This window comes from Saccopteryx leptura, chromosome 1 (assembly GCF_036850995.1).
Source record: "Saccopteryx leptura isolate mSacLep1 chromosome 1, mSacLep1_pri_phased_curated, whole genome shotgun sequence".
Lineage (NCBI taxonomy): Eukaryota > Metazoa > Chordata > Mammalia > Chiroptera > Emballonuridae > Saccopteryx > Saccopteryx leptura.
In genome coordinates, this window is record NC_089503.1 from 59,346,138 (window position 1) to 59,372,768 (window position 26,631).

Genomic DNA, 26,631 nt, shown 5'->3' on the forward strand with positions numbered 1-26,631 from the left:
GGTCTTGATGAGAATTTTGTTCATGAACCAGGTAACAAAGTCTTTTAAATCTATTCATCATCAAGATTTTCTACAAAGACAATGAACAGGAATGCAGTGGGGCAAATACTCTCTGCAGTGATCACTGCAATAGTATTACATAAAATCCTGGCTAACAGTAAATGTCAGAAAGTGTTCCCTTGCCATTTAGCACTTGTGGAAAGACTACAACTGTATTCTAGACACAAAGAAGACACTGAGAATATAGGCTGTGTCCCTGACCCTAACAATCACCTGGTGGTTGGCCACTAAGTTTTGCTTTTCCCCTAAGCAGACCTGAACCAGTCACAAGACAATTCATAGGACTATACTACTAGTGGTCCCTAATGAAAGAAGAAGGTCCAGGTACTTGGTCCCTAATGAAAGAAGGTCCAGGTACCTGCCACCCCAATCTTACAATCAGAACACATATGCTGGACTAACTCCTTTGTTCAATTAAGAAATATCTGTTGATACTAGCGCTCTGTGCTACCTGCCTGAGACAAAGAAATGAAACATGAAACCTAACCCAAAGGATCATAGTATTTTGGAGGGGAACATGAAGTAATTTTAATACAAACTGGTGAGTTCTGAAATAAGGATATGTACTGGGTACGATGGAAACACTAAAGAGGGGTCTGAGCTTGGGGAAGCGGTGTGGTAGGAATGCCAGTGACTGTTTCCAGTAGTGAAATTGTGTTTAGAATTTTAAATATGAATGAAACAGATAAGGCTGAGAGGATGAGGTAAAACATTCCAGGCAGAGGAAAGAGCATGAGTCAAGCTTTGTAGGTATAAAACAAAATATTGTTTCAGCAATTCCTACCAGTCTGTGGGATTTTCCCCAACTCTTGTTTCTGCATAATGCACCCAACATACTCCTGCATTCATCTCCCAGATCGTCATTCTGGTCCACCTCAGTCATGCTCCTCCCTGACTGTTCATCCTTGTGCTTATTCTTCTTCTAACTCCCCTTCACTGAGCCCTACAGAATTGTTTACATAAACTACCTTATCGCTTTCATTGAACATCTCCCTTTTTTTTTTTTAGATTTTATTTATTCATTATAGAGGGGGGGGGGAGGAGCAGAAAGCATCAACTCCCATATGTGCCTTGACCAGGCAAGCCCAGGGTTTTGAACCGGCAACCTCAGCGTTTCCAGGTTGACACTTTATCCGCTACGCCACCACAGGTCAGGCTCTGAACATCTCTTTCTTATATCTCCCTTTACCAGTCTTCTCCAATAGAAACTATTTCTTTTACTAGCCAGGATGAGAAAAAGTTGACTTCCTTTCTAATGCCAACCATGACTAATCACATTTCATTTATACCTTACCAAATTCCTGTTTTGCAACTGGGATATTGCAACCCAAGGGCCAAACAGCATGCCATTTCTTCTTATTTTTTTTTAGTGAGCGAGAAACAGAAACAGAGAGGAAAGGAGATGAGAAACATCAACTTATAGTTGCAGCACTCTTAGCTTTTCATTGATTGCTTCTCATATTTGCCTTGATCAGGGGGCCCTAGCTGAGCCAGTAACTCCTCACTCAAGCCAGAGACTTTAGGCTTCAAGCCAGTGACTTTGAGATCATGTCTATGATCCCATGCTCAAGCTGGCAACCTCAGGGTTTCAAAACTGGGTCCTCAGTGTCCCAGGTCAATGCTCTATCCACTGCATCACCACTTAGGCTTATACCATTTCTTTTTTCTTTTTTTTTTTCATTTTTCCGAAGCTGGAAACAGGGAGGCAGTCAGACAGACTCCCGCATGCGCCCTACCGGGATCTACCCGGCATGCCCACCAGGGGGCGATGCTCTGCCCCTCTGGGGCATCGCTCTGTTGCATCCAGAGCCATCCTAGCGCCATTCTGGCGCCTGAGGCAGAGGCCACAGAGCCATCCTCAGCGGGCCATCTTTGCTCCATTGGAGCCTTGGCTGCGGGAGGGGAAGAGAGAGACAGAGAGGAAGGAGAGGGGGAGGGGTGGAGAAGCAGATGGGCGCTTCTCCTGGCCGGAAATCGAACCCGGGACTCCTGCATGCCAGGCCGACGCTCTACCGCTGAGCTAACCGGCCAGGGCCTATACCATTTCTCATGTAAACATATTAGTAATAATACGAGGATTATTCCCCCCCAAGAACATAAACATAATACCATTAGCACAACAAAACATTAATTTTTTAAAGATTTTATTTTTATTCATTTTAGAGAGAGGAGAGAAAGAGAGAGAAAGGGGGAGGAGCAGGAAGCATCAACTCCCATAAGTGCCTTGACCAGGCAAGCCTAGGGTCTTGAACCGGTGACCTCAGTGTTCCAGGTCAACACTTTACGCACTGCGCCACCACAGGTCAGGCTAATTTTTTAATATTATCAAAAGTTGAGTCAACATTCCAATTTCCCTGATTATTTCTAAGGTTTTTTTTTTTATAACTGTTTATATAAATTAGAACCTCAGTAGGCTTTTTCAGTATGGAAACTGATATTTTTAATATTGAGAAGTAACTGACCTAATTATAGGTCCAATACTCCTTAAAGAAAATAAAATCAAGTACCAAACATATAAATTCACAATGTCCAATAGGCAATGAAAAACTACAAGAAGCAGGAAGTGCCCTATAATCTCAAGAACATTTAAATCGATTAAAAGAAACCTCAAATGACAGAGGTAGTAAAATTAGTATATAAGATCTTGAAACAGCTATTACATAGATGCTCCTAATGTTCAAGGATATAAAAGAAAATATGAATGTAAAGGAGATAAATAAATTGTACATTTAAAAAATAAAATGTACCATCATGGTGATTACTTTCTAAGTTATATATAATGCTCACAAAAATTAAGAGGTATTTCAAAATGAATATGAAGCAATAAAATATCCTCTAATTTTTGTGAGCAGTATGAATGGCTAATCACTGTCTTGTATACCTATTGTACATCAATTGCAATTGAAAAATTATGTTAAAAATAGAAAAACAGGCCCTGGCCGGTTGGCTCAGTGGTAGAGCGTCAGCCTGGCGTGCGGGAGACCCAGGTTCGATTCCCGGCCAGGGCACATAGGAGAGGCGCCCATTTGCTTCTCCACCCCACCCCTCCTTCCTCTCTGTCTCTCTCTTCCTCTCCCGCAGCCAAGACTCCATTGGAGCAAAGATGGCCCGGGTGCTGGGGATGGCTCCTTGGCCTCTGCCCCAGGCGCTAGAGTGGCTCTGGTCGCGGCAGAGCGACGCCCCAGAGGGGCAGAGCATCGCCTCCTGGTGGGCAGAGTGTCGCCCCTGGTGGGTGTTCCGGGTGGATCCCGGTTGGGCGCATGCGGGAGTCTGTCTGACTGTCTCTCCTCGTTTCCAGCTTCAGAAAAATACAAAAAAAAAGAAAAAAAAATTAAAAAACATAAAAAAATAAAAATTAAAAAAAAAATGTAACTTTTAAAAACATGTAACTTTTGCCTGACCTGTGATGGCACAGTGGATAAAGCGTCGACCTGGTCAAGGCACATATGGGAGTTGATGCTTCCTGCTCCTCCCCCTCTTCTCTCTCTCTTTCTCTCTCTACTCTCTCTCTAAAAGTAAATAAATAAAATCTTAAAAAAATGTAACTTTTAAAGAGATGTAAAACACAGTACTGTATCTGAAATGAAAATCTGGCTGATTAAACACTGCACAAGAAAGATGAATACATGAAAATATCTAGCCATAGGAAAAAGATCAACTATCCAACATACATGTACTTAGTCTCATGAAATCATTAAGAGAATCTGGGTAAGAGGGAAACAATGGTGTGTTATAGTCTTTGGGTAAAAACATGAACAAAGGCATGGTAAATGGGAGCTACGTGCCCATCCATTCTACAAACAGATTCAACTACTGGTGCCCAAAAAAGCTTTAGTCTATGCAACAAAGAAAATATTTTTACCTGAAGTTCTCCAAGTTTCTTAGATGTTGGTGAAACAATGCTGAAAAATCCACTGATGTGATGGGTTGGGGAAAGCTTGGCTAATCCACTGATCTGAACTCTACCAATTGGAAGATGATCAAGTTTGGTAACTACGTCCAGCACCAGCACAGCCATATCTAATCAGAAACAATTATAATACAGATAGTTTTCATTTACTTTTATTTTTGAAAGTGGACAGAGGGATATACTAAATTTTTTACGTAAAAAAATCATTTTATTTACAAATAAGCCATGCACTTACTTACTATATCATTTTGGGGGAAGGGAAAGAGTAAACGCATGATTAACAGAACAATAAAATTTTAGAGAAGAAAAATGACAAAATATCTCACATGGAGAAAAAAAATTATATTGAATAAAGATATTTAGCATATCAAGTATTTGACAAGAAAAATACTTTAAGAAAGAGTATTTTTAACATACTTGGCAAGAATTCAGGCTTTGTTTTTGAAATATAAAAGCAATAATTCTTAGTTCTTTCACTCTTTTCTAGTTTTGAACTGGATAAAGGGATTCTCTTGTATAGATGCAATAGTTCCTGCCTCCCAGGAGTATCTAATTGCTTACTCTTTGATTGTATGTGGAAGACTAAAATACTGAGAGCACTTGGAACTAATTGGAAAGGCAATAAACTCCTTAATTGTATTCTTCAATTAGTTGCTCAGATTTAATACCGTTATGGTCCTAATTTATAGCAGGAGAAATATAATGCATTCACATGGGATGTACAATTCTTTCAGGACAGTACAACTTCTGAATATTTTCTTACCAAAATTGAAAAAATGGGTCATTTTCACTATCTGTTCATACTATAGTGAAAAGAATATAGGACTTATAATTAGAAGACCTATAAGCCCTGGCTGGTTGGCTCAGTGGTAGAGCATCGGCCTGGCATGTGCATGTCCTGGGTATAATTCCTAGTCAGGGCGCACAGGAGAAGAGACCATCTGCTTCTCCACCCTTCTCCTCCCCCTTCTCTCTATCTCTTTCTTAACCTCCCGCAGCCAAGGCTCCATTGGTTCCAGTGAGCTGGCCCTGGGTACTGAAGATGACTCCTGGAGCCTCCACCTCCAGTATTAAAAATAGCTCAGTTGCCAGGCAACGGCCATATTTGGGCAGAGCATTAACCATAGGGGATTTGCTGGGTGGATCCCAGGCAGGGCGCATGCAGGAGTCTGTCTCTCTGCCTCCCCTCCTCTCACTAAATATTAAAAAAAAAAAAAAAAAGAAAGAAAACAAACGAGCCTATAATTATGTCAGAGCACTAATATTCACGAACTACTTATATTGTAAGCCACAGTTGTCTGTAAAATAGGCATTATCATGGCTGTTGCAAGTATAACATATAGCACTGTCCTCTCACATGGTAGATGCTTAATGATTAGTATAAATACATGACTTTAGGCAAATTACTTAATCTATCAGAGTTCCTGTTTAACCTACCCATGGAAGCTATCTGAAAATCATGAGAATAAATGTAAAAGTGCTTTGTCGGCCCTGATCAGTTGTCTCAGTGGTACAGTGTCAGTCTGGTGTGTGGATGTCTCGGGTTCAATTCCCAGTCAGGGCACACAGGAGAATTGCCCAGCTGCTTCTCTATCTCTCTTCCTCTCTTTCTCCTTCTACTGCAGCCAAGGCTCAATTAGAGAGAGGTGGCCCCCGGTGCCAAGGATAGCTCCATGGCCTCCGCCTCAGGTGCTAAGAATAGCTTGGTTGTTGAGCAATGGAGTAATGCCCCAGATGGTCAGAGCATCACCCCCTAGTGGGCTTGCTGAGTGGATCCCAGGAAGGGCTCATGCGGGAGTCTGTCTCTCTGCCTCCCCTCCTCTCACTGAATTAAAAAAAGAGAGAGAGAGAGAGAAAGAAAGAATAGAAAAAAAAAGTACTTTGTAGACTATAAAATATTAATATGGGGAAGTGTACCAACGTTTTTTTTGGTTATTTACTAACAGCCAGGCTATTAATTCTTTTAACAACTTTATGATACAGTTGTTTCTGTCCCCATCTGAGGCAAATACAGACTCAGAGAAGTCATGAAACACTCCTAAATTCAGCCAGCTTTAAAGTGACAATAGTGGGCTAACACTCAGCTCTTTCTAACTATAGAATACTCTATACCATGTTGCTTCATTATTCATTACTTTTAGAGAGAAAAAAATTAATTCTTAATAAGCTCCTGACCTCTATCCTTCACTGGAGCTATGGGATTATTTTTACTTTTGATTCTATTTTATTTCAGCAACAGAAAATCAAATTTAATACAGTATATGTATAGAAAACCCACATACAGAAAAAAGTCAGAGACCCCACATGCAGGAAAGGTCAGAGACAGGAAACGGGGATTGAGATATGTAAGACATTCTGTGGAATCAGAATCCTTACTGTTAAGCATTCTTCCCATCCCCATTGTCTTTTTTATTCCTACTAACTGAATGCTATCTGATTAAAGAGAGGCAAAAATACAAGTGGTGAGACTCAGTAAGGTATTGTAATTTCCTCAGTTTCTACTCTAACCTTCACATGCACCAAACATTTTCATGGCTTCTATTTCCCATAAAGAGATCCAGGGTAAGGAATAAAAGATATCAGAAGAGAGTTTGATACACCTCAGAACACTACAATCTCTCTATTTCCTGAGGCAGTACGGCACAGCAGAAACATGATCTTGGATTCAGGGCATCCCTGAAATTAGGTCTAGTGTAAGGGTGACTTTGGGTAAGTCACTTTTAACTTGAAACTCAAATTTATCACCCAGAAAGTGAAGTTAATACCCACTGCAAATGTACAGGGTCTTACAGCATGTATTCTAATATTTTCAGTGGTTTTTTCTCATTCCTCCTAGTGTATTTTCACTTTCTTTAAACAAAAAGTTTTTAAAGATTTAAAATGTATAGGTTTTCTTACAAATTAAAAAAAACCAACTTTGTTTACAATGTTTTTTTTAGCCCTAATTTCTGTTCAAAATAAGATGAAATAGATATAAAGGGATGAATTAAACAAACCACTACCTACTGTAAGGGTCATTTTAACATCAAATAAGATGATGGGCTTGAACATATTTTATGAACTGTAAAATGCTATACATTTTTGCTTGTTCCTACATATTATTTTTATCTGAGGAATTCACATTATTTTTTTTTATTTTTCTGAAGCTGGAAACAGGGAGAGACAGTCAGACAGACTCCCCATGCGCCCGACCGGGATCCACCCGGCACACCCACCAGGGGGCGATGCTCTGCCCCTCCGGGGCGTCGCTCTGCTGCGACCAGAGCCACTCTAGCTCCTGGGGCAGAGGCCAAGGAGCCATCCCCAGTGCCCGGGCCATCTTTGTTCCAATGGAGCCTTGGCTGCGGGAGGGGAAGAGAGAGACAGAGAGGAAGGAGGGGAGGGGGGTGGAGAAGCAAATGGGCGCTTCTCCTATGTGCCCTGGCCGGGAATTGAACCCGGGTCCCCTGCACACCAGGCCGACGCTCTACCGCTGAGCCAACCGGCCAGGGCCAGAATTCACATAATTTGTTTTACGATCTACCTCTTTCTAATCTGGATTTATTCATGTTTTATGCTAATATGTGACATTACATCCACTGGTTTACTTTATGCATTTTATTTTCTTTTAAATGAGCTATGCATACAAGAGTATATAAAAAAATAATAAAGCAAATAGAACAAAGCTTAAGAAATACTTTCCCCAAGTTTCCAGTTAGAGCACATAGTCATGTAAACCAATGTGTGTCTTCGTTTTCTAATAATCATATCATGCCTGACCTGTGGTGGTGCAGTGGATAGCGCATCGACCTGGAACACTGAGGTTGCTGGTTTGAAGCCCTGGGCTTGCCCAGTCAGGGCACATACAACAAGTAATCAATGAACAACTAAAATGAAGCAACTGTGAGTTGATACTTCTCGTTCCTCAACCCTCCTCTCTAAAATCAATAAATAAAATCTTAAAAAAAAAAGTTTACAGTTGTTTGGAAAATAAACTCTATGTTTCACATACTCACAACTCTAAACCTATTTTTGCGCCACCCTGTATTTTTATAAGACTCACACCTACTATGTGCTAGGTATTAGAGCAATAACTTTATAAAATTTTCCATTTAATCTTGTCAATAATTTCTTCTAGGTGCTATTATTCCTATTTAACTAATAGGAAACTGAGGCTCCAAGATCTTAAGTAATCTTCCATGCCACGTAGCATCCACTCCTGACCAGGCCAGGGTTCAAATTCAAGATTGTCTGACTTCAAAGCTCATGCTCTCTCATTCAAACAGGCTGCTTCTTCATAGAAAGGGCAGGTATTTGATTCCTTTTACAAATGAGGGAAAAGGGGTCAGAAATGGAAAGGGACTTTCCCAAAATCCCACAGCTGGTAACACCAACCTAAAGTTCAGATGCCAAGTCTAATGTATTTTTTATTTCATCACAGGATAATCAAATAAATGTCTGACCCATTAATCATAATATTAAAATACATCTTCCTTTCTGTTTTTTTTTAAAGATATCTTTCCTTAATAAAGAATTTCTATGCCTGACTGGGCAGTGGCGCAGTGGATAGAGCATCGGACTGGGATGCAGAGGACCCAGGTTCGAGACCCCGAGGTCACCAGCTTGAGTGCGGGCTCATCTGGTTTGAGCAAAGCTCACCAGCTTGGACCCAAGGTCGCTGGCTCAAGCAAGGGGTTACTCAGTCTGCTGAAGGCCCATGGTCAAGGCACATATGAGAAAGCAATCAGTGAACAACTAAGGTGTCACAATGAAAAACTGATGATTGATGCTTCTCATCTCTCTCCGTTCCTGTCTTGTCTGTCCCTATCTATCCCTCTCTCTAACTCTGTCACTGTAAAAAAAAAAAGAAAAAAGAATCTCTAATCATTCTTCATTTGTTAAATTATATAAAAATACACCTGAGGATTTAACTTTTAAGTTTACGGTACCTGCACACCCATGGAGAGCCTTTACTATTACTTATCACTGTCCACCATTATAACTAAACTTCTTTGTGAACTTAATTAGAATTAGGTATCATTCTGATTAAATATTTTTGTTCATTTTTGCATTCCCCATTGTGTCTAGCACGGCATCTAGCACATGTAAATGTTCAATATATATTTTTTGAATTACTAAATTTTTTATTCTTTACTTTATGATATTTTTAAAAATAGAATGTGACCTTAAGAACAGGTTAATCTTTAATTCACATTTGGCTCTCCAGTATTTCTGGCCCAACAATATTTACAGGAAAAATGCTTAATTTTTACTGACTTCAATTGGATTGCTTTGATAAACAATCCCACCATCCAAAATGTGTTTATGTGAAAGCTGGACCTGAATATTGAAAAATAATACAGTACATTTAGAATGCTTTCCTTGAACAGAAATGAAGACATTATGGCTCCTGGATTCATATGGAGGGATTCTTCCCTTCTCTGAAAACCTGTAGTACTAACTCACTAAACAATTCATTTGGCATTTAGCATGTATTATCTTGCACTGTTAGTAAATTTTAGTTCTACACTCTCTTTCCTTGAGCATAATTTAAGACTCAGAACAAAGACTACAGTTATTAAAGAAACATGATTTGGTTAAAGGTACATGAGTTTTGGTGTTAGAAGTGAGTTCAACTCTTAGTTTTTGCCATTATCAACTATGTAATTGTTGCATAGGTGTGTATGATGATGAGTATTGATTTCATATCTGAATCTCAGTTCACTGTCATAAAACAGAGAAAATATCTATTTTTCAGGGTTATTAATGCTTAGAAATAATAACAGTATATTTATCAATTGCCAACGCATTGTATACTCTAAATAAATGATGGCTATTATAAAATCTCTTTCAGTCCTCAATAATTAACAATGCCATAGACACTAGGTACATATTAACACCTACTACTAACATTATTACATGCTTATTAGGTCAGTAGGTGAAATAAGACAAAACAAAACATACCTGTTAGATAGGAGGTAAACTGCTTTGGACCACAGCGGATAGCATAACGTGTAGTTGTCCTCACATCTTTTGGTTCAGTCTGCAATGTGTCCCTGGGACAAAAGAGGGTTCCTCCTGATGTTTCTCCCCACCATCTCACTCGGACAACGACACAAGAAGGAGGCTTTGCAATCTTCCATACGACTTTATTAACAGTAAGTTTCAGAAAGCAGCGTAGTTGGCCTTCAACTAGAGGTGGTAGGCTTGTAGATGGAGGAATGTCACTCAAACCTGTGGAGGCATTTAAGAACACTAAGTCAAAATTTAGACTAAATGTAAAAAATGTATAATCTGCTTCTGAATAAAAACATACAAAAACATTTTAGTCTCTACAGAGAGCAGGCTTATCCTACCTATGTAATAAAGGAAACCAGACCATAGAATAACCTATTTTGTCACTTAAGCAACCCTGATAATAAATTAGGATTTAAGGTTTGATTCAGGTTATTAAAAGAACATACTAGCTTAAGACATGTGAATACAAACTCCTCTTTGATCGAAAGATTCCATTTGAAAAATACAGATGCAATGATATGCCAGACAGGATTTTAAAATCTCAGTAGTTGAAATTTTTCTTCCAAGTACTGATGTTTTGATTATTGCAAAGTCCACAATTCTTAAGATATGTTTTAACTCTTACTTTAAAACCATCACTAAACATAAAATAGCAACTCCCTTCACTCAACTCTCAAATAATTAAGTCTATGCCATACAAATCAGCATTTCAATAAAGACCACCTTAAATTGTCTTTTCTTTCCTGTCAACATCATACAGTTATTGAGAATAGAGATTATTATCTTCAGATTTTTGCACTATTTTTTAGCCCACTGCTGGATTCATAGTATTTATTGGCTTTCAGACAATTAGCAAAATGGAAATAAGGCAATTAATCATACCTTTCTATAAAACTTTCCTTTAATCTATCTTCTAACCAAAACTAAGAGATTTAGAAACCACTCTTACATTACACACCCCTTTCTATTCCTTTGACTTTCCCTTTGGGAGTGGTCATGCCTCATAAGAAGAAAATATACTTAAGTCTATCAGATTAGGAATCTATATAAATAATTCTTCGGATTTCTTTTCTTTTTTTTTTTTTTTTTTTACAGAGACAGAGAGTCAGAGAGAGGGACAGACCGGCAGGAACAAAGAGAGATGAGAAGCATCAATCATCAGTTTTTCGTTGCGACACCTTAGTTGTTCATTGATTGCTTTCTCATATGTGCCTTGACCGTGGGGCTACAGCAGACCAAGTAACCCCTTGCTCAAGCCAGGGACTTTAGGTCCAAGCCAGTGAGCTTCGCTCAAACCAGATGAGCCCGCACTCAAACTGCCGACCTTGGGGTCTTGAACCTGGGTCCTCCGCATCCCAGTATGATGTTCTATCCACTGCGCCACCGCCTGGTCAGGCAATTCTTTGGATTTCTGAAGTGAACACCCTCTATGCTAGGGGTCCCCAAACTTTTTACACAGGGGGCCAGTTCACTGTCCATTAGACCGTTGGAGGGGCGGACTATAAAAAAACTATGAACAAATCCCTATGCACACTGCACATATCTTATTTTAAAGGAAAAAAACAAAACGGGAACAAATACAATATTTAAAATACAGGACGAGTAAATTTAATTCAACAAACTGACCAGTATTTCAATGGAAACTATGGGCCTGCTTTTGGCTAATGAGATAGTCAATGTCCAGTTCCATATTTGTCACTGCTAGCCACAACAAGTGATATATCACGCTTCAGGAGCCGTGATGCTGGAAGCAGTACTGTACGTGAGCAACGCTGCGCTTTGCAGCACCACCACATACAGTGCTCCTCTCACTGACCAACAATGAAAGAGGTGCCCCTTCCAGAAGTGCGGCGGGGGCCGGATAAATGGCCTCAGGGGGCCGCATGTGGCCCGTGGGTCAGTTTGGGGACCCCTGCTCTATGCTCTCTATAGTGGTGAAAAGACCCACCATAATCTTTATGGATAACTTGTTTCAATATAACTATTATACACAGGTGAATAACACATGAGCATTACATTACTGCATATATATATATATGGCAGTGGTTCTCAAAGTGTGTGCCAGGGCGCACTGGTGCACCCTAGAAGATTTCCAGGTGCACCCTATGGTATTCCAGTGAAATATGTGCCTGTTAGGGACCAAAAAACCAACAGAGTTTTTGGAGTTTAGATTTTTGGGGGACAGAGGTGTGGAGAATTGGCTGTAAGCTGACAGTCTGCCCAACCCCCCACCTCACTTGCCTGATTAGGTTGCAAAAGGCTGTTAAGCTGTGGTGCTGGATTGTTTACACTACCCCCATGTTCCCCAGAAAGACTGGAGGCAAGTTTCTTCTATCCTTTGTTTGGTGTAAAGTTAAGATGATATGTATGGTGGGGGTTTTCTGCACTCAACACAATTAAAGAGTAAAAAGAGAAGAATTCTTCAATGTATTGACAAGGAAATGAGAGCTTGCCTTTCAAATATTAGCCCCAAAATTGAAGAAATCACTAAGACACATCACGCTCATGTTTCTCATAAACACAAGAATGAAAAAACTTAACACATTTGTGCTGGGACCTGCCGAATTTACTAAATCTTACTAAAAATTTACCTATATATATAAAAAGATAATTTTTGTCTTTTTTTAATTTTTTTATTTTTTACAGAGACAGAGAGAGTCAGAAAGATGGATAGACAGGGACAGACAGACAGGAACGAAGAGAGATGAGAAGCATCAATCATTAGTTTTTTCGTTGCATGTTGCAATACCTTAATTGTTCATTGATTGCTTTCTCATATGTGCCTTGACCGCGGGCCTTCAGCAGACCGAGACACCCCTTGCTTGCGCCAGCGACCTTGGGCTCAAGCTGGTGAGCTTTTGCTCAAACCAGATGAGCCCTTGCTTAAGCTGGCGACCTTGGGGTCTCGAACCTGGGTCTTCTGCACCCAGTCCAACGCTCTATCCACTGCACCACCGCCTGGTCAGGCAATTTTTGTCGGGTTTTTTTTATTTTTTTTATTTATTCATTTTAGAAAGGAGAGAGGGAGAGAGAGGAGGGAGAGAGAGAGAGAGAGAGAGAGAGAGGAGCAGGAAGCATCAACTCCCATATGTGCCTTGACCAGGCAAGCCCAGGGTTTCAAACCGGCAACCTCAGCATTTCCAGGTCGACGCTTTATCCACTGCGCCACCACAGGTCTGACTTTTGTCGTTTTTTAACCCCTCTTTTTTATGAATTCTAAAAAGCGTAACTCAAAAAATGTGACAAAATGTTTTTTAATGTCAGAATAAATTTAATTTTGTCGTATTTCATTTAATTACCATAAAAGCACGCTTGGACTTTTTTTTAATATTTGACTTATTATAACATATTTCTCAGAAATTTATATATAGTGAGCCTACAATTATTTGTAGGATTTTTTTTTTTTTTTCTTTTTTTTTTTTTTCATTTTTCTGAAGCTGGAAACAGGGAGAGACAGTCAGACAGACTCCCGCATGCGCCTGACCGGGATCCACCCGGCACGCCCACCAGGGGCGACGCTCTGCCCACCAGGGGGCGATGCTCTGCCCATCCTGGGCGTCGCCATGTTGCGACCAGAGCCACTCCAGCGCCTGAGGCAGAGGCCACAGAGCCATCCCCAGCGCCCGGGCCATCTTTGCTCCAATGGAGCCTCGGCTGCGGGAGGGGAAGAGAGAGACAGAGAGGAAAGCGCGGCGGAGGGGTGGAGAAGCAAATGGGCGCTTCTCCTGTGTGCCCTGGCCGGGAATCGAACCCGGGTCCTCCGCACGCTAGGCCGACGCTCTACCGCTGAGCCAACCGGCCAGGGCCTATTTGTAGGATTTTAAATGCGCCCTGACTTCAAAAAGTTTGAGATCCACTGGTATATGGTATAGTGAGTAGGGCATTCTGATATTATTTCTATTATGATTTTCCGTCAACCAAATATGCTTGACTGGCTTTACATAGGGAGCACTAGAACTGACCACTTCCACGCTTCTGTGTCATATCCTCCCATCATTCCTAGCAGGAAAGGTACTGCTTCAAAACTGTCTCAAACATCTTTAAACAGTTTGGATAAGATTCATTGCTAGGGCCGTAGCCGGTTGGCTCGGTGGTAGAGCGTCGGCCTGGCATGCAGGAGTCCTGGGTTCGATTACCAGCCAAGGCACACAGGAGAAGTGCCCATCTGCTTCTCCACCCCTCCCCCTCTCCTTCCTCTCTGTCTCTCTCTTCCCCTCCCGCAGCCAAGGCTCCATTGGAGCAAAGTTGGCCCGGGCGCTGAGGATGGCTCCTTGGCCTCTACTTCAGGCGCTAGAATGGCTCTGGTTGCAACAGAGCAATGTTCCAGATGGGCAGAGCATCGCCCCCTGGTGGGTATGCCGGGTGGATCCCAGTCGGGCGCATGCAGGAGTCTGTCTGACTGCCTCCCTGTTTCCAACTTCAGAAAAATACAAAACCCCCCACACACACACACACACAAAAAGATTTATTGCTAGGCTGTAGCTTTAGTCCTCACTCCAATGGCCTAATGTACTATCAGTATTCCTATCATCTCTTTTTGTAAAATGTAAAAAGGCAGCCACCATTTTTTTTTTGAGGCAGGCCTGTAGAGATTCAATTGCCACAGTCCTGATCTACCCTAGGTTCCTAGGGTGACTATTCTCCCATGCAAGTACTAACCAGGCCCGACCCTGCTTAGTTTCCAAGATCGGATGAGATCTGGTGCGTTCAGGGTGATATGCCTGTAAACAGGTGACTGTTCTCACTGCAGCTAACATTTTCCAACTCTCCTGCTGAATTCAAGTCTCCTGGACTAACCTGATAACTTCTTGCTACAGACTCATCATCTCAGATCCTTCAGAAACCCTCATGCCTTCACCCACACTTCAACCATACCTACCACATGGTGTAACTCCCCATTCTTTCTTCCTTTCGCCTCCACAACTACCTTTCCCAGCTCCTGTCTGTAGCCCTTCATGCTTCACTCATTCAACTAACGTTTACTGAGTCCTGCTTTGTGTTAGTTCTTGGGGAATTCAGTAATGTATAAAGCATGATCCTTGCATGTTAGGATTATTGACATACTCCCTTAACCAACTTGTTTCTTTCTTTCTTTCTTTCTTTCTTTTTTTTTTCCTTACAGAGACAGAGTAAGAGTCAGAGAGAGGGACAGATAGGGACAGACAGGAATGGAGAGAGATGAGAAGCATCAATCATCAGTTTTTCGTTGCAACACCTTAGTTGCTCATTGATTGCTTTCTCATATATGCCTTGACCGTGGGCCTTCAGCAGACCGAGTAACCCCTTGCCAGCGACCTTGGGTCCAAGCTTTGCTCAAACCAGATGAGCCCATGCTCAAGCTGGCGACCTTGGGGTCTCAAACCTGGGTCCTTCGCATCCCAGAATGACGTTCTATCCACTGCGCCACCGCCTGGTCAGGCCAACTTGTTTCTTTATCCTATATGGACTTCCAAAGGTATATTTTCACACATATTTAAATTTGTTATCAAGAACCCTCCTGGCCCTGGCCGGTTTGCTCAGTGGTAGAGCGTCAGCCTGGCGTGCGGAAGTCCCGGGTATGATTCCCGGCCAGGGCACACAGGAGAAGCGCACATCTGCTTCTCCACCCCTCCCCCTCTCCTTCCTCTCTCTCTCTCTCTCTCTTTCCCTCCAGCAGCGAAGGCTCCACTGGAGCAAAGATGGCCCGGGCTCCGTGGCCTCTGCCTCAGGCACTAGAGTGGCTCTGGTTGCAACAGAGCGACGCCCCAGATGGGCAGAGCATCGCCCCCTGGTGGGCCGGCCAGGTGGATCCCGGTGGGGAGCATGCGGGAGTCTGTCTGACTGCCTTCCCGTTTTCAGCTTCAGAAAAATACAAAAAAACCCTCCCAAGCAATGAGAATGTAAAGTACACTGTGGTAACTATAGTTAGTAACAGTATTTGAAAGGAGCTAAAAAAGTAGATCTTATGAGTTCTCATCACAGGAAAAAAAAAAATTGTGGCCCTGGCCGGTTGGCTCAGTGGTAGAGCATCGGCCAGGCGTGTAGGAGTCCTGGGTTCGAATCCCGGCCAGGGCACACAGGAGAAGCGCCCATCTGCTTCTCCACCCCTCCTCCTCTCCTTCCTCTCTGTCTCTCTCTTCCCCTCCTGCAGCCAAGGCTCCATTGGAACAAAGTTGGCCCAGGCGCTGAGGACGACTCCTTGGCCTCTGCCTCAGGCGCTAGAATGGCTCTGGTTGCAACAGAGCGACGCCCCCTGGTGGGCATGCCGGGTGGATCCCAGTCGGGCGCATGCGGGAGTCTGTCTGACTGCCTCCCCGTTTCTAACTTCAGAAAAAAAAAAAAATTTGTAACATGTATGGTGACAGGTGCTAATTAGTTATTACACGGTGATCATTTTGCAATATACACAAATATCCAGTCATTATGTTGTACACCTGAGATATGTTGTCAATTATATCTCAATTTCCAATTAGTAAAAGAAAAAAATCTGTAGAATTTTTTGTTCCCTTCCTCTAGAAGAGTCCTACCTGTATGTACCCTTTGGTCCACACTTCACCCCATTTATTAGCCCAGTTTGCACCCCGGCCCCTATTTTCTGTCCATTTGTTGGAGAACCAATTGCCCTCTCTTTTAACCTGATTCCCTGGTTATTCGCCTTCCTCCGCTCCCTTTAATCGCAGGCTTCTTTTTTTTTTTAACAGGCGCGCGCATGGGGGGGGGGGGGGCTCTCCTTAGAATCCTAGACCCTGCTCCCGTAACTCCGCGCTTTAACGCTTTCCTCAACTTTGGGTCGCTGAGGTTACCTCCTTTCTTGCGGCCACGGCCACCCCCAGGCCCTTGGCCTTTCCGTTGTTTCATGACGACGCCGGGTTTCTCTTCACCAACTCAGCTCCGGCGCCAGCACCGAAGCCGTAGCCTCCCGCCATCCTCTCCCACCACGCCTGCGTTCCTCGGCAACCGGCGCCGCTGAGCAGACTGGGAAGCCGGAAGAAACAGCTTCTCCTCTAACAGTCTCTAGCAAGCGGTGAGAAGTGAAGACACCAAGACTCCTTACCGCCAATAGACTGCAACCCCCAGGATGCTTTGCCACACTACCTCTGCGGAGTTGGACGCTGTCGCCTTCAGCTGCGCAAGCGCAAAGAGATACGGCCTTTGAGGACTCCATTGCCCAGGGTGCATTGCCTCTAGGAGCGCTTCTCTTTCCGGCGAGGGTCGTTGAGTTCTCCTCTTGGGGTCTGAGGGGTCCATAGACTCCGTTACCCAGCTTCCTTTGTGGAAAGCAGCTTTCTGTTGCGCACTTCCGGTGGAACGGCCGGAGGAGAGTGGGCGGAGTTTACGGAGCCGGTGGGCGGTGGGCGGTGCTGCCGGTAGCTGGGTGCTGTCCAAAGGCTTCTGGGCGCCGCTGAAGGAGTGATTTGTGACCGGTTGGGCCGCACTTAGCCTGGAACGAAGGTTCGACTCCCGTTTGACTACCTGCGGCCTCCCCTTCATGTCGGCCCTCGAGAAGAGCATGCACCTCGGCCGCCTGCCCTCTCGCCCCCCTCTACCCGGTAGCGGGGGCAGTCAGAGCGGAGCCAAGATGCGAATGGGGTACGTGACCCGGACCCCTTCTTCCCAGAGGCCAGGCCTTGGCCATTGGAGAAGGATGTCTCTGGGCGTTTAGAGTTGTACGGCAAGGGAGGCTAAGGAGAGGAGAGAATGTTGGCGGCCTGGAGACGTTTAGATGGAGTAGAAGTCAGATTTGGGCTCTAGGGGAGGCGCCAAGTTAATTGAAATTGGAGGACAAATAGTATTGAAGGGAGAAGGAAATAAGGCAAAGATCGAAGAAGCCGGGAGGGTAATTTAAGAGATTTAAGAAACACCCGCAGAAAAACGGATGGAGGAGGTTTTTAAAAAGGGAGTCAAAAGATAACAAAGGTGGAGGGAAACCTGCCAGGGACGGTTGAGGGAAATGGGGAATGAATGAGAGAAAAGTTGAGGGGATTTAGGGGAAACAACTAGTGAAAGATTTAGGAGTAGTAAGGAGACTGTGAGAACTAGAGAACACCTGAAGCAGGGTTAAGGAAGGAAATGATCTAGGGAGCAGAAGATTCTAGAGAGAGTTCCTAGAAGGATAAGAGGCAGATTTATGGAGTTAGGGGGTGACTAGGAGAACTGAGAAAGATCGGGGAATCGACGGAAGGAAAGATGGAGAACATAACCCTGTTAAGGGTAGTAGGAATGTATGACAAGTGAACGAAGAGAATAAGAGGAGGCCTGATGACGAAGAGGGCTGGGAGTTTAGAGGGCGACCTTGAACTCCAGAACTTAAGAAATGACTAGGAATTGGGCTTAGTAAATGGAAGTGCTGCAGAAGTAAGGTCTGGGTAGCTTAAAGAGGAAGATTTGGGGAATCGATTTTTATCTGTCAAACAGGCCTGATGGAAGCTATGTACTGGTTTGATGAAACAAAGAATGAAGCATTGAGAGTAGCTACCTAAAATGTTTCAGAGAAACCATTTACTGGGAAGGAAGGAGCTGTGTTGAAGAGAAGACTTTTGGAATTTTAGGATATTTAATGTCCTGTGCCAGGTTAGGGGATACTTAGGTATAGGAGAGAGTATAAAGAGTTGACCTGGGAGTGTTAATTGCTGGAAAACAGAGCAAATTGAATAAGCAGTTGGTTTTGAGGGGTGTTCATGGTATTAGGATTCTGGAGACTGATGACTGTAGAGAAAAAAGGGGCAGAAAGAATACTTACGTACAAGGTAATCAAGAGTGTGAGTTTGAGAATCTAGAGTTAGATTGGTAGATATTCTTGGAATAAGGATGAGAAGAGAAACCTTAGGTTCTGAGAAGTAATATGTACAAAAATTCATCCAAAGGAGATGAGGATAGATAGGAGATGTAGTACTGTGAAAGTGGATTCTATCAATGAATAGAAAGGGGACTCATGAATTAAAACAGTAGTAGGAGGTGGTGAGCGTGGTTGGAAAAATAAGGGAAACTAAGAGTTGAAGTGGAGACCTGACTATGATACACAGTAGAAAAATAGAGACCTTGACAGGGTAAGATAGGTCCATGGATGCACAATAGAAAAAGGTGGTAGAAGACTACATTTAAGGTAAAATAAATATTGTTTTGATTTTGGAAGACAAAAGATAGGACTTTAACATAAATAATAAGATCTGGAAACTGATTCATAACAGATTATTTGGGAAAATTAACCTGGAGTATAAAATTACTGGAGTATACATATAACATTTTTGTTGATATGTATCAACATTTATTGTTGATATGTATCTTAGTTGGTGCCTTTTATAATCTAAAATTTGACCTTTCAGTGTACCATCATTCTTTGATAAAAAAGTGAAAAAAATTAACTTTTAATAACTATACATGTTTCAGATAAGCGTAATTAGAGCTCAGCTTCTGGTTTTGTTAAAACGAGTTTTCTGAAGATGAAGAATTGAAGAAAAATACTAAGAGAAAATAAAGGGGAAAATCTGCTGATTAGAAGGTTGTATAGTTGTTAGAACTTATTCTCTTAAATAGATGTTTGGTCTTCTTAATTTGATTGACTGCTTATCCAGGAAAATAAAGTCCTTTAGAAAGATGCTTTTTTGTAGTATTGTGAAGAGATGATCATATGTTGGCGAATTTTATGTGGTCCTCCAGTGGCCTAGGGGTTGTTTTTGTTTTTCTTTTTTTTCTGTTTCCATGTTGGAACATAGGCAGGCCTCCCCTAAGTCTAATGTTAGTGATAATATAGACTCTCTCCCCCTTACAATCATAAAGCAGGGAGAGAGCTTTGAAGTGATATGCCCTGGCCGGGTGGCACAGTGAATAGAGCATCATCCTGTGTGCTGAGGTTTGATCTGGTCAGGGCACATAGGAGAAGCATTCAATGTTCCATAACTAAGTGGAATAACAAGTTAATGCTTCTCTCTCTTTCTGCCTCAAAACAATGGGGAAAAAAACGATCTCATCTCATCACTTCACTGTACAGTTGAGGAAACTGAGACCCAGAGAATTTTGTATTCTGTAAGGTAAACTAAGGGGCAAGGGATAATATTTTCTCCTAATAAGTGACAAAGCGGAAACTCAAATCTTCCTCATACTGAGGCACCCTAGAAGCTTGGTGGTAGGGCTGGCCACTAAAGACTAGGACATGGGTTTCTTGACTCTGAGACCCATTGCATTTTTTTGGATTCATAGATATTACCCTGGCAATACTTAATTTGAGTTGTGTATCTTATTCCTTTGCAGATACTCTAGGATTCAGTCTTTTTTCCTCAGTCCTGATTTATGAGGTCTCACTTCCACCAATTTCAAAGCATCCTTCTTTATTTTCCTCTACTTGCTTGTTTTTTCCTTATCTTACCATCTATTTCATCTTTTCCATCTTTCTCTTCCTCTCAAGTTGGGACAGTCTCTTCTATGACTCACTCTTTTAACTATTTTTCATAATCTCTTACCCTCAATTTCACTAACCTGGTTTAGATGGGTGCATATTCAGGGTGATTTTGAGCTTATGATTTTTCTTGAGTTTCCCTACTTTAGTTTTTCAAAATGGTTTTAGTAATTCCAGAATATTACTGGATAATGTAATAATGGCAATTACTTTTTTTCTGAATAAATACTGTTTGCCAGGCATTGTAGTAGCTTTATATTTGTTATTTATTCTGCCCACAGACTTTCAAGGTAGATATTTCCTTGCATAAAAAAATTAAGACTTGGAGACTAAAGGTTACCCAACTATGTATTATGTGGCAGAACCAGATTCAGTCTAGGTTTAGTTTCTAGAATCCATTCCTTTTTCAGAACACCAACACTTTTTCTTTGGTAAATCCTGAAATCCTGGTTTTATTGTTCCTTGATAGATGCCAGTAGATGATGCCACAAACAGTTTTGAACTTTTTAATTTTAGGTTTTGGAACTACTTTGGTTTGAGATTCCTACTTGTGACGGGTATTTTAGTTCATTAGGGTTGCCATAACAAAAATACCATAGACGGGATGGCTTATAAACAACATTAATGTATTTCTCACAGTTCTGGAGGCTGGAAAGTCCAAGATTACATCTGGTTAGGACCCCTTTCTGGTTCATAGGTGGCAGTCTTCTCACTGTGTCCTCACGGAGCAGAAGGGAGTGGGAGCACTGTGGGGTCTTTTTCATAAAGCTGCTAATCTCTTTCATGAGGGCTGCATCCTTGTGACCTCATCACCTCCTAAAGGACCAACTACAAATGTCACATTGGACATTAGAATTCAACATGAATTTTGGGGTAGGAGCATAAATGTTCAGTCTGTATAACACCTGGTATACTTGAGAGAGTGTGTCTTCAAAAGCACTGCTTTAGTGCATTCAGTACCATTAGAGGGACTGTAGATTATTAAAATTTCAACATCTTTTTGGTTTATCAATAGTCCTAGATTTCTATAATTATCTCTTACATTTCTGCAGTGCTTTAACTGACATGTGTTAGTGCCCTTTTTCTTTAATTCTATGAGGTAAGTTAGGACAAGGGTTAATATTTTCTTTTTTTTTTTTTTTTTTTTGTATTTTTCTGAAGCTGGAAACTGGGAGAGACAGTCAGACAGACTCCCGCATGCGCCCGATTGGGATCCACCTGGCACGCCCACCAGGGGGTGATGCTCTGCCCCTCCGGGGCGTCGCTCTGCCACAACCAGAGCCACTCCAGCGCCTGGGGCAGAGGCCAAGGAGCCATCCCCAGCGCCCGGGCCATCTTTGCTCCAATGGAGCCTTGGCTGCGGGAGGGGAAGAGAGAGACAGAGAGGAAGGAGGGGTGGGGGTGGAGAAGCAAATGGGCGCTTCTCCTATGTGCCCTGGCCGGGAATCGAACCCAGGTCCCCCGCACGCCAGGCCGACGCTCTACCGCTGAGCCAACCGGCCAGGGCCTAATATTTTCTGATAATGAGAAAACTCAAATGTTCATTGACTTGTCCAAGATCACAGGATCATTAAATGGATTCAGGTCCAGATTTCAGATTTTTAGTTTGTTATTCTTGTACCTTGGTGCAAAAAAATAGGTGTTTAAAGTGATAAAGATCTGAGTTTGAGGCCTAGCTTGAGTAGTTACTTTGGTCAAGTCATTTAACCTCTAGTCTATTTTTTTATTTGTAAAATAGGATACTTCTGCTTATCTAGAGTGCTGTGAGATTGAGATAATGCATGAAAAGTATTTATGCTTCCTGACACAAACTCTTAGGAATGATAACTAGTAAGCTATTTTATATTGGTGAAAAAGGCTTACTCTTTATGAAGTAGGAACACTCCTTTCAATATGTTAAAAGGTCAGCTTTACTCCCCAAAGCTATATGTTTATTCAAATCTGATTAGATAGTCTTCCATTAAACTTAAGTTGATTATGGATAACAGGCTTCGGAAAGGCTTTAAGGGGCTATTCACATGGGGAAATAGAAAAGTGAAGTGATTTGCTCAGGGTTGCATACTGACTAGAAGAATTAAATTCTAATGTTTCTGTTTTAGTTACCATTTTTTACACACTGTTTCCTATTTTGACATGTTTTATATCAATATGTATATTTATTTTTAGGATTTTATTCGTTTTTACAGAGAAGAGAGAGAGAATGGGGGGGAGGAGCAGGAAGCATAAACTCCCATATGTGCCTTGACCAGGCAAGCCCAGGGTTTCGAACTGATGATCTCAGTGTTCCAGGTTGAAACTTGATCCACTGTGCCACCACAGGTCAGGCTTTAGTTATTATTTTTTTAAATTAAGTTATAATTCACACATAGAATTCACCCTTTTAGAGTATACAGTTAGTGGTTTTTTAGTACATTCAAGGTTGTACAATCATCACCACTAATTCCGGAACATTTTCATCAACCCATAAAGAAACTACTTACCTGTTAACAGTCTCTACCTTCTTCCTCTGCCCCTGATAACCACTAATCTACTTTCTGTCTGCATGGATTTGTCTATTATGGATATTTCATATAAATGAAATCATGCAGTATGGCCTTTGGTGCCTGGCTTCTTTCATTTGGTATAATGTTTCCAAGTTTCATCCAAGTTGTAGCATCTATCAGTACTTCATTCCTTTCTTTAAATTTTAATTGAATTTATTAGGGTGACACTAGTTAAAATGATTATACAGGTTTCAGGTGCCCAAATCTACAACACATCTCTGTACACTGAGTAATTCATTCCTTTTTGGGACAAAGTTCTATCCAACTGAGTCGTCTGACCAGGGCCTTATATCCTTTCTATTGTTGAATTATATTCCATTGATATGTCATATTTTATTTACTCATTTATCAGTTGCTGGACACTTGGGTTTGTTACTTTCCGTGGTATCCCTTTTTCTTTCTTTCTTGTTTTTTTTTTAACTGAGAGGGCAGGAGATAGACAGCCTCCTGCATGCGCCGCACCAGGTATCCACCCGGCAACCCCCCTCCGGAGATGATGCTTAGTCAACCAAGCTATCCTCAGTATCTGAGGCCAATGCTCAGACCAACCAAACTATCCTTAGCACTCTGGGCCAACACTCAAACTAACTAGCCACTGGCTGTGAGAGAGCAGGGGGAGTAGAAGGGGAAGAGAAGCAAATGGTCACTTCTCATATGTCCCCTGACCAGGGATTGAACCTGGGACATCTGTACAGTGGGCCAATGCTCCATCCATTGAGCCAACCAGCCAGGGCCTATGACTGGAATTTAAAAATCTTATCTAAGGGTATATGTTTCATACCTAGAGCATTTAGTCTATCCTGATCAATTTGGATTTATTTTTACCATCTTATTTTGTACTTTGTTTGTCTTATCTGACGTGTTTCTTTTTCTTATTCCATTTTTTTTATTGGTATAGTAATGATATAATCTATCAATAGAGTCTTTGAATAGTTACCTAAACATTTTTTGGTAACATTGAAGAAGAAATAGAATTCATACCAGTGACCCAATTAGAGTGTACAATCAATTATTTTTAGCATATTCTACAACCATTACCACAATCAATTTTAGAACATGTTCAGGACTCCAAAAAGAATCCACATATCCATTAGCAGTCAGCTCTTACTTTCTCCCAAACCTCCTAACCCTAGCCAGCCACTAAGCTATTTTCTGTCTCTATAGATTTACATAGTTTGCATATTTACAATAAGGAATTATACAATATATATGTTAACTTTTGTGACTGGCTTTTTTCACTTAACATAATATTTTCAAGGTTCATCCACGTAAATTGTTGTAATACTTCATTTCTTTATATTGCCAAATTAAATATTCTATTGTATGAATATACCACATTTTATTAACCATTCAACAGTTGAATGATATAGGAATTATTCCCACTTTTTTTTTTTAAGTGAGAGGAGAGGAGATAGACAGACTCCCACATACACCCTGACCGGAATCCACCTAGCAACCTCCATCTGGGGCTGATGTTCTGCTTATCTTGGGCCATGCTCACAACTGAGCTATTTTTAGTGCCTGAGGTGGAGGTTCCGTGGAGCCATCCTCAGCACCTGGGGTAGATGCGCTTGAATCTATCGAGCCATGGCTATGAGAAGGGAGAAGAGAGAAAAAGAAGGGGCAGGGGTAGAGAAGCAAATGGTCGCTTTTCCTGTGTGCCCTGACCGGGAATGAAACCTGGGACATCTACATGCCAGGCTGACACTCTACCACTGAGCCAACTGGCCAAGGCCAAATTGTTCCCATTTTTAACTATTTTGAACAATGCTGCTATGAACATTTGTGTACAAGTTTTTAGGTAGGTATGTTTTCATTTCTTTTGGGTATACTTAGATGTGGAATTGTTAGATCATATGGTATTTCTCTGTTTAACCTTTTGAGGAATTGATAATCTGTTTTTCAAAACCCCTGTGCCATTTTATATTTCCATCAGTAATGTATCTGGGTTCTAATTCTCCCCATCCCTGTCAACACTTTGTCATTGTTGGTTTTTGTTTATAGCCATTCTAGTGATATGAAATGCTTCTTCATTGTGGTTTTGTTTTGCATTTTCCTAGTAACTGATGATAAATACTTTTTCATGTGCTTATTGGCCATTTCTATATCTCTCTAGAGAAATGTCTATGCAGATCCTCTGCTCATTTAAAAAATTGGGTTATCTTTGTATTGAGTTATAATAAGAGTTCTTTATGTATTCTAGATACAAATCTCTTATCAGATCTATGATTTGCAGATCTTTTCTTCTATTTTGTAGGTTGCCTTTTCATGGTTTTTTATTTTACTTTATTTTTTTACAGAGACAGAGAGAGAGAGAAAGGGACAGACAGGAACAGAGAGAGATGAGAAGCATCAATCATCAGTTTTTCGCTGCAACACCTTAGTTGTTCATTGATTGCTTTCTCATATGTGCCTTGACCGTGGGGCTACAGCAGAGCCAGTGACCCCTTGCTCGAGCCAGCGACCTTGGGTCCAAGCTGGTGAGCTTTGCTCAAATCAGATGAGCCCGTGCTCAAACTGGTGACCTCGGGGTCTCGAACCTGCGTCCTCTGCATCCCAGTTCGACGCTCTATCCACTGCGCCACTACCTGGTCAGGCCTTTTCATGTTTTTGATGGTATCTTTTAAAGCATTTTTCAAATATTTAATTTTGAAAAAGTTGAAGTTATCAACTCAACTTTATGCTTTTGTTATCTTATCTAGGAAGCCATTGCCTAACCCAGGATCAAGATTTATAAGTCTGTTTTCTTCTTAGAGATACAGTGTGTTTGTAAAGTCATGGTGCACTTTTGACCGGTCACAGAAAAGCAACAGAAGACGATAGAAATGTGAAATCTGCACCAAGTAAAAGGAAAACCCTCCCAGTTTCTGTAGGATGGTTTGGCAGCATGTGCACACGCGCAGATGATGATATAACACCATGTATACGCGGAGCAGCCCACGGCCATGCCAGTTGAGATGTGGATGGTACAGAGGAAAGTTCAGTGTGTTCTGTGGCTTGCTAAATTTGAATCCGTGACAAAGTGCAACGTGAATATTGGTGCGTTTATAACGAAGCGCCACCACATAGGAATAACATTACTTGGTGGGATAAGCAGTTGAAGGAAACTGGCAGTTTGGTGGAGAAACCCCGTTCTGGTAGGCCATCCATCAGTGACGAGTCTGTAGAGGCTATACAGGATAGCTACTTAAGAAGCCCTAAAAAATCTGTGCGTGAGCCCACATTGAACTGCACTGAATAAGTATGAAACTGAGAGTTTTCCTTTTATTTGGTGCAGATTTCACATTTCTTTCGTCTTTTGTTGCTTTTCTGTGACCAGTCAAAAGTGCACCATGACTTTACGGACACACTGTATATAGCAGGGGTCCCCAAACTACAGCCCGCTGGGAGCATGTGGCCCCCTGAGGCCATTTATCCTGCCCCGGCCGCACTTCCGGAAGGGGCACCTCTTTCATTGGTGGTCAGTGAGAGGAGCACATTGACCATCTCATTAGCCAAAAGCAGACCCATAGTTCCCATTGAAATACAGGTCAGTTTGTTGATTTAAATATACTTGTTCTTTATTTTAAATATTGTATTTGTTCCCGTTTTGTTTTTTTCCTTTAAAATAAGATATGTGCAGTGTGCATAGGGATTTGTTCATAGTTTTTTTTATAGTCTGGCCCTCCAACGGTCTGAGGGACAATGAACTGGCCCCCTGTGTAAAGAGTTTGGGGACCCCTGGTATATAGTTTTAGCTCTTACATGTA

The 26,631-nt window shown here is 41.8% G+C and overlaps 2 protein-coding genes across 6 annotated transcripts in view; one reads left to right on the forward strand and one right to left on the reverse strand.

Moving 5' to 3' along the window:
• C2CD3 (C2 domain containing 3 centriole elongation regulator) overlaps positions 1-17,007 on the reverse strand; it is a 161,347-nt gene extending 144,340 nt beyond the window's left edge. For 4 of the 5 annotated variants that reach the window (XM_066368089.1, XM_066368080.1, XM_066368074.1 and 1 more), the window contains exons 1-3: positions 16,750-17,007; positions 9,914-10,183; positions 3,923-4,080 (exon numbers count right to left, since the gene is read on the reverse strand). In XM_066368089.1, the coding sequence (XP_066224186.1) occupies positions 3,923-4,080; positions 9,914-10,183; positions 16,750-16,804 (483 nt within the window). In that variant the 5' untranslated portion in view covers positions 16,805-17,007. Of the gene's footprint in view, positions 1-3,922; positions 4,081-9,913; positions 10,184-16,749 lie in introns of those variants that run through there. The other variant, XM_066368097.1, reaches the window with a different exon arrangement.
• Positions 17,008-17,286: 279 nt separating this feature from the next.
• Positions 17,287-26,631, forward strand: part of PPME1 (protein phosphatase methylesterase 1) — a 66,094-nt gene continuing 56,749 nt past the window's right edge. The window contains exon 1 of the mRNA XM_066368195.1: positions 17,287-17,536. Coding sequence (XP_066224292.1) covers positions 17,436-17,536 — 101 coding nt within the window. The 5' untranslated portion in view covers positions 17,287-17,435. The remainder of the gene's footprint in view (positions 17,537-26,631) is intronic.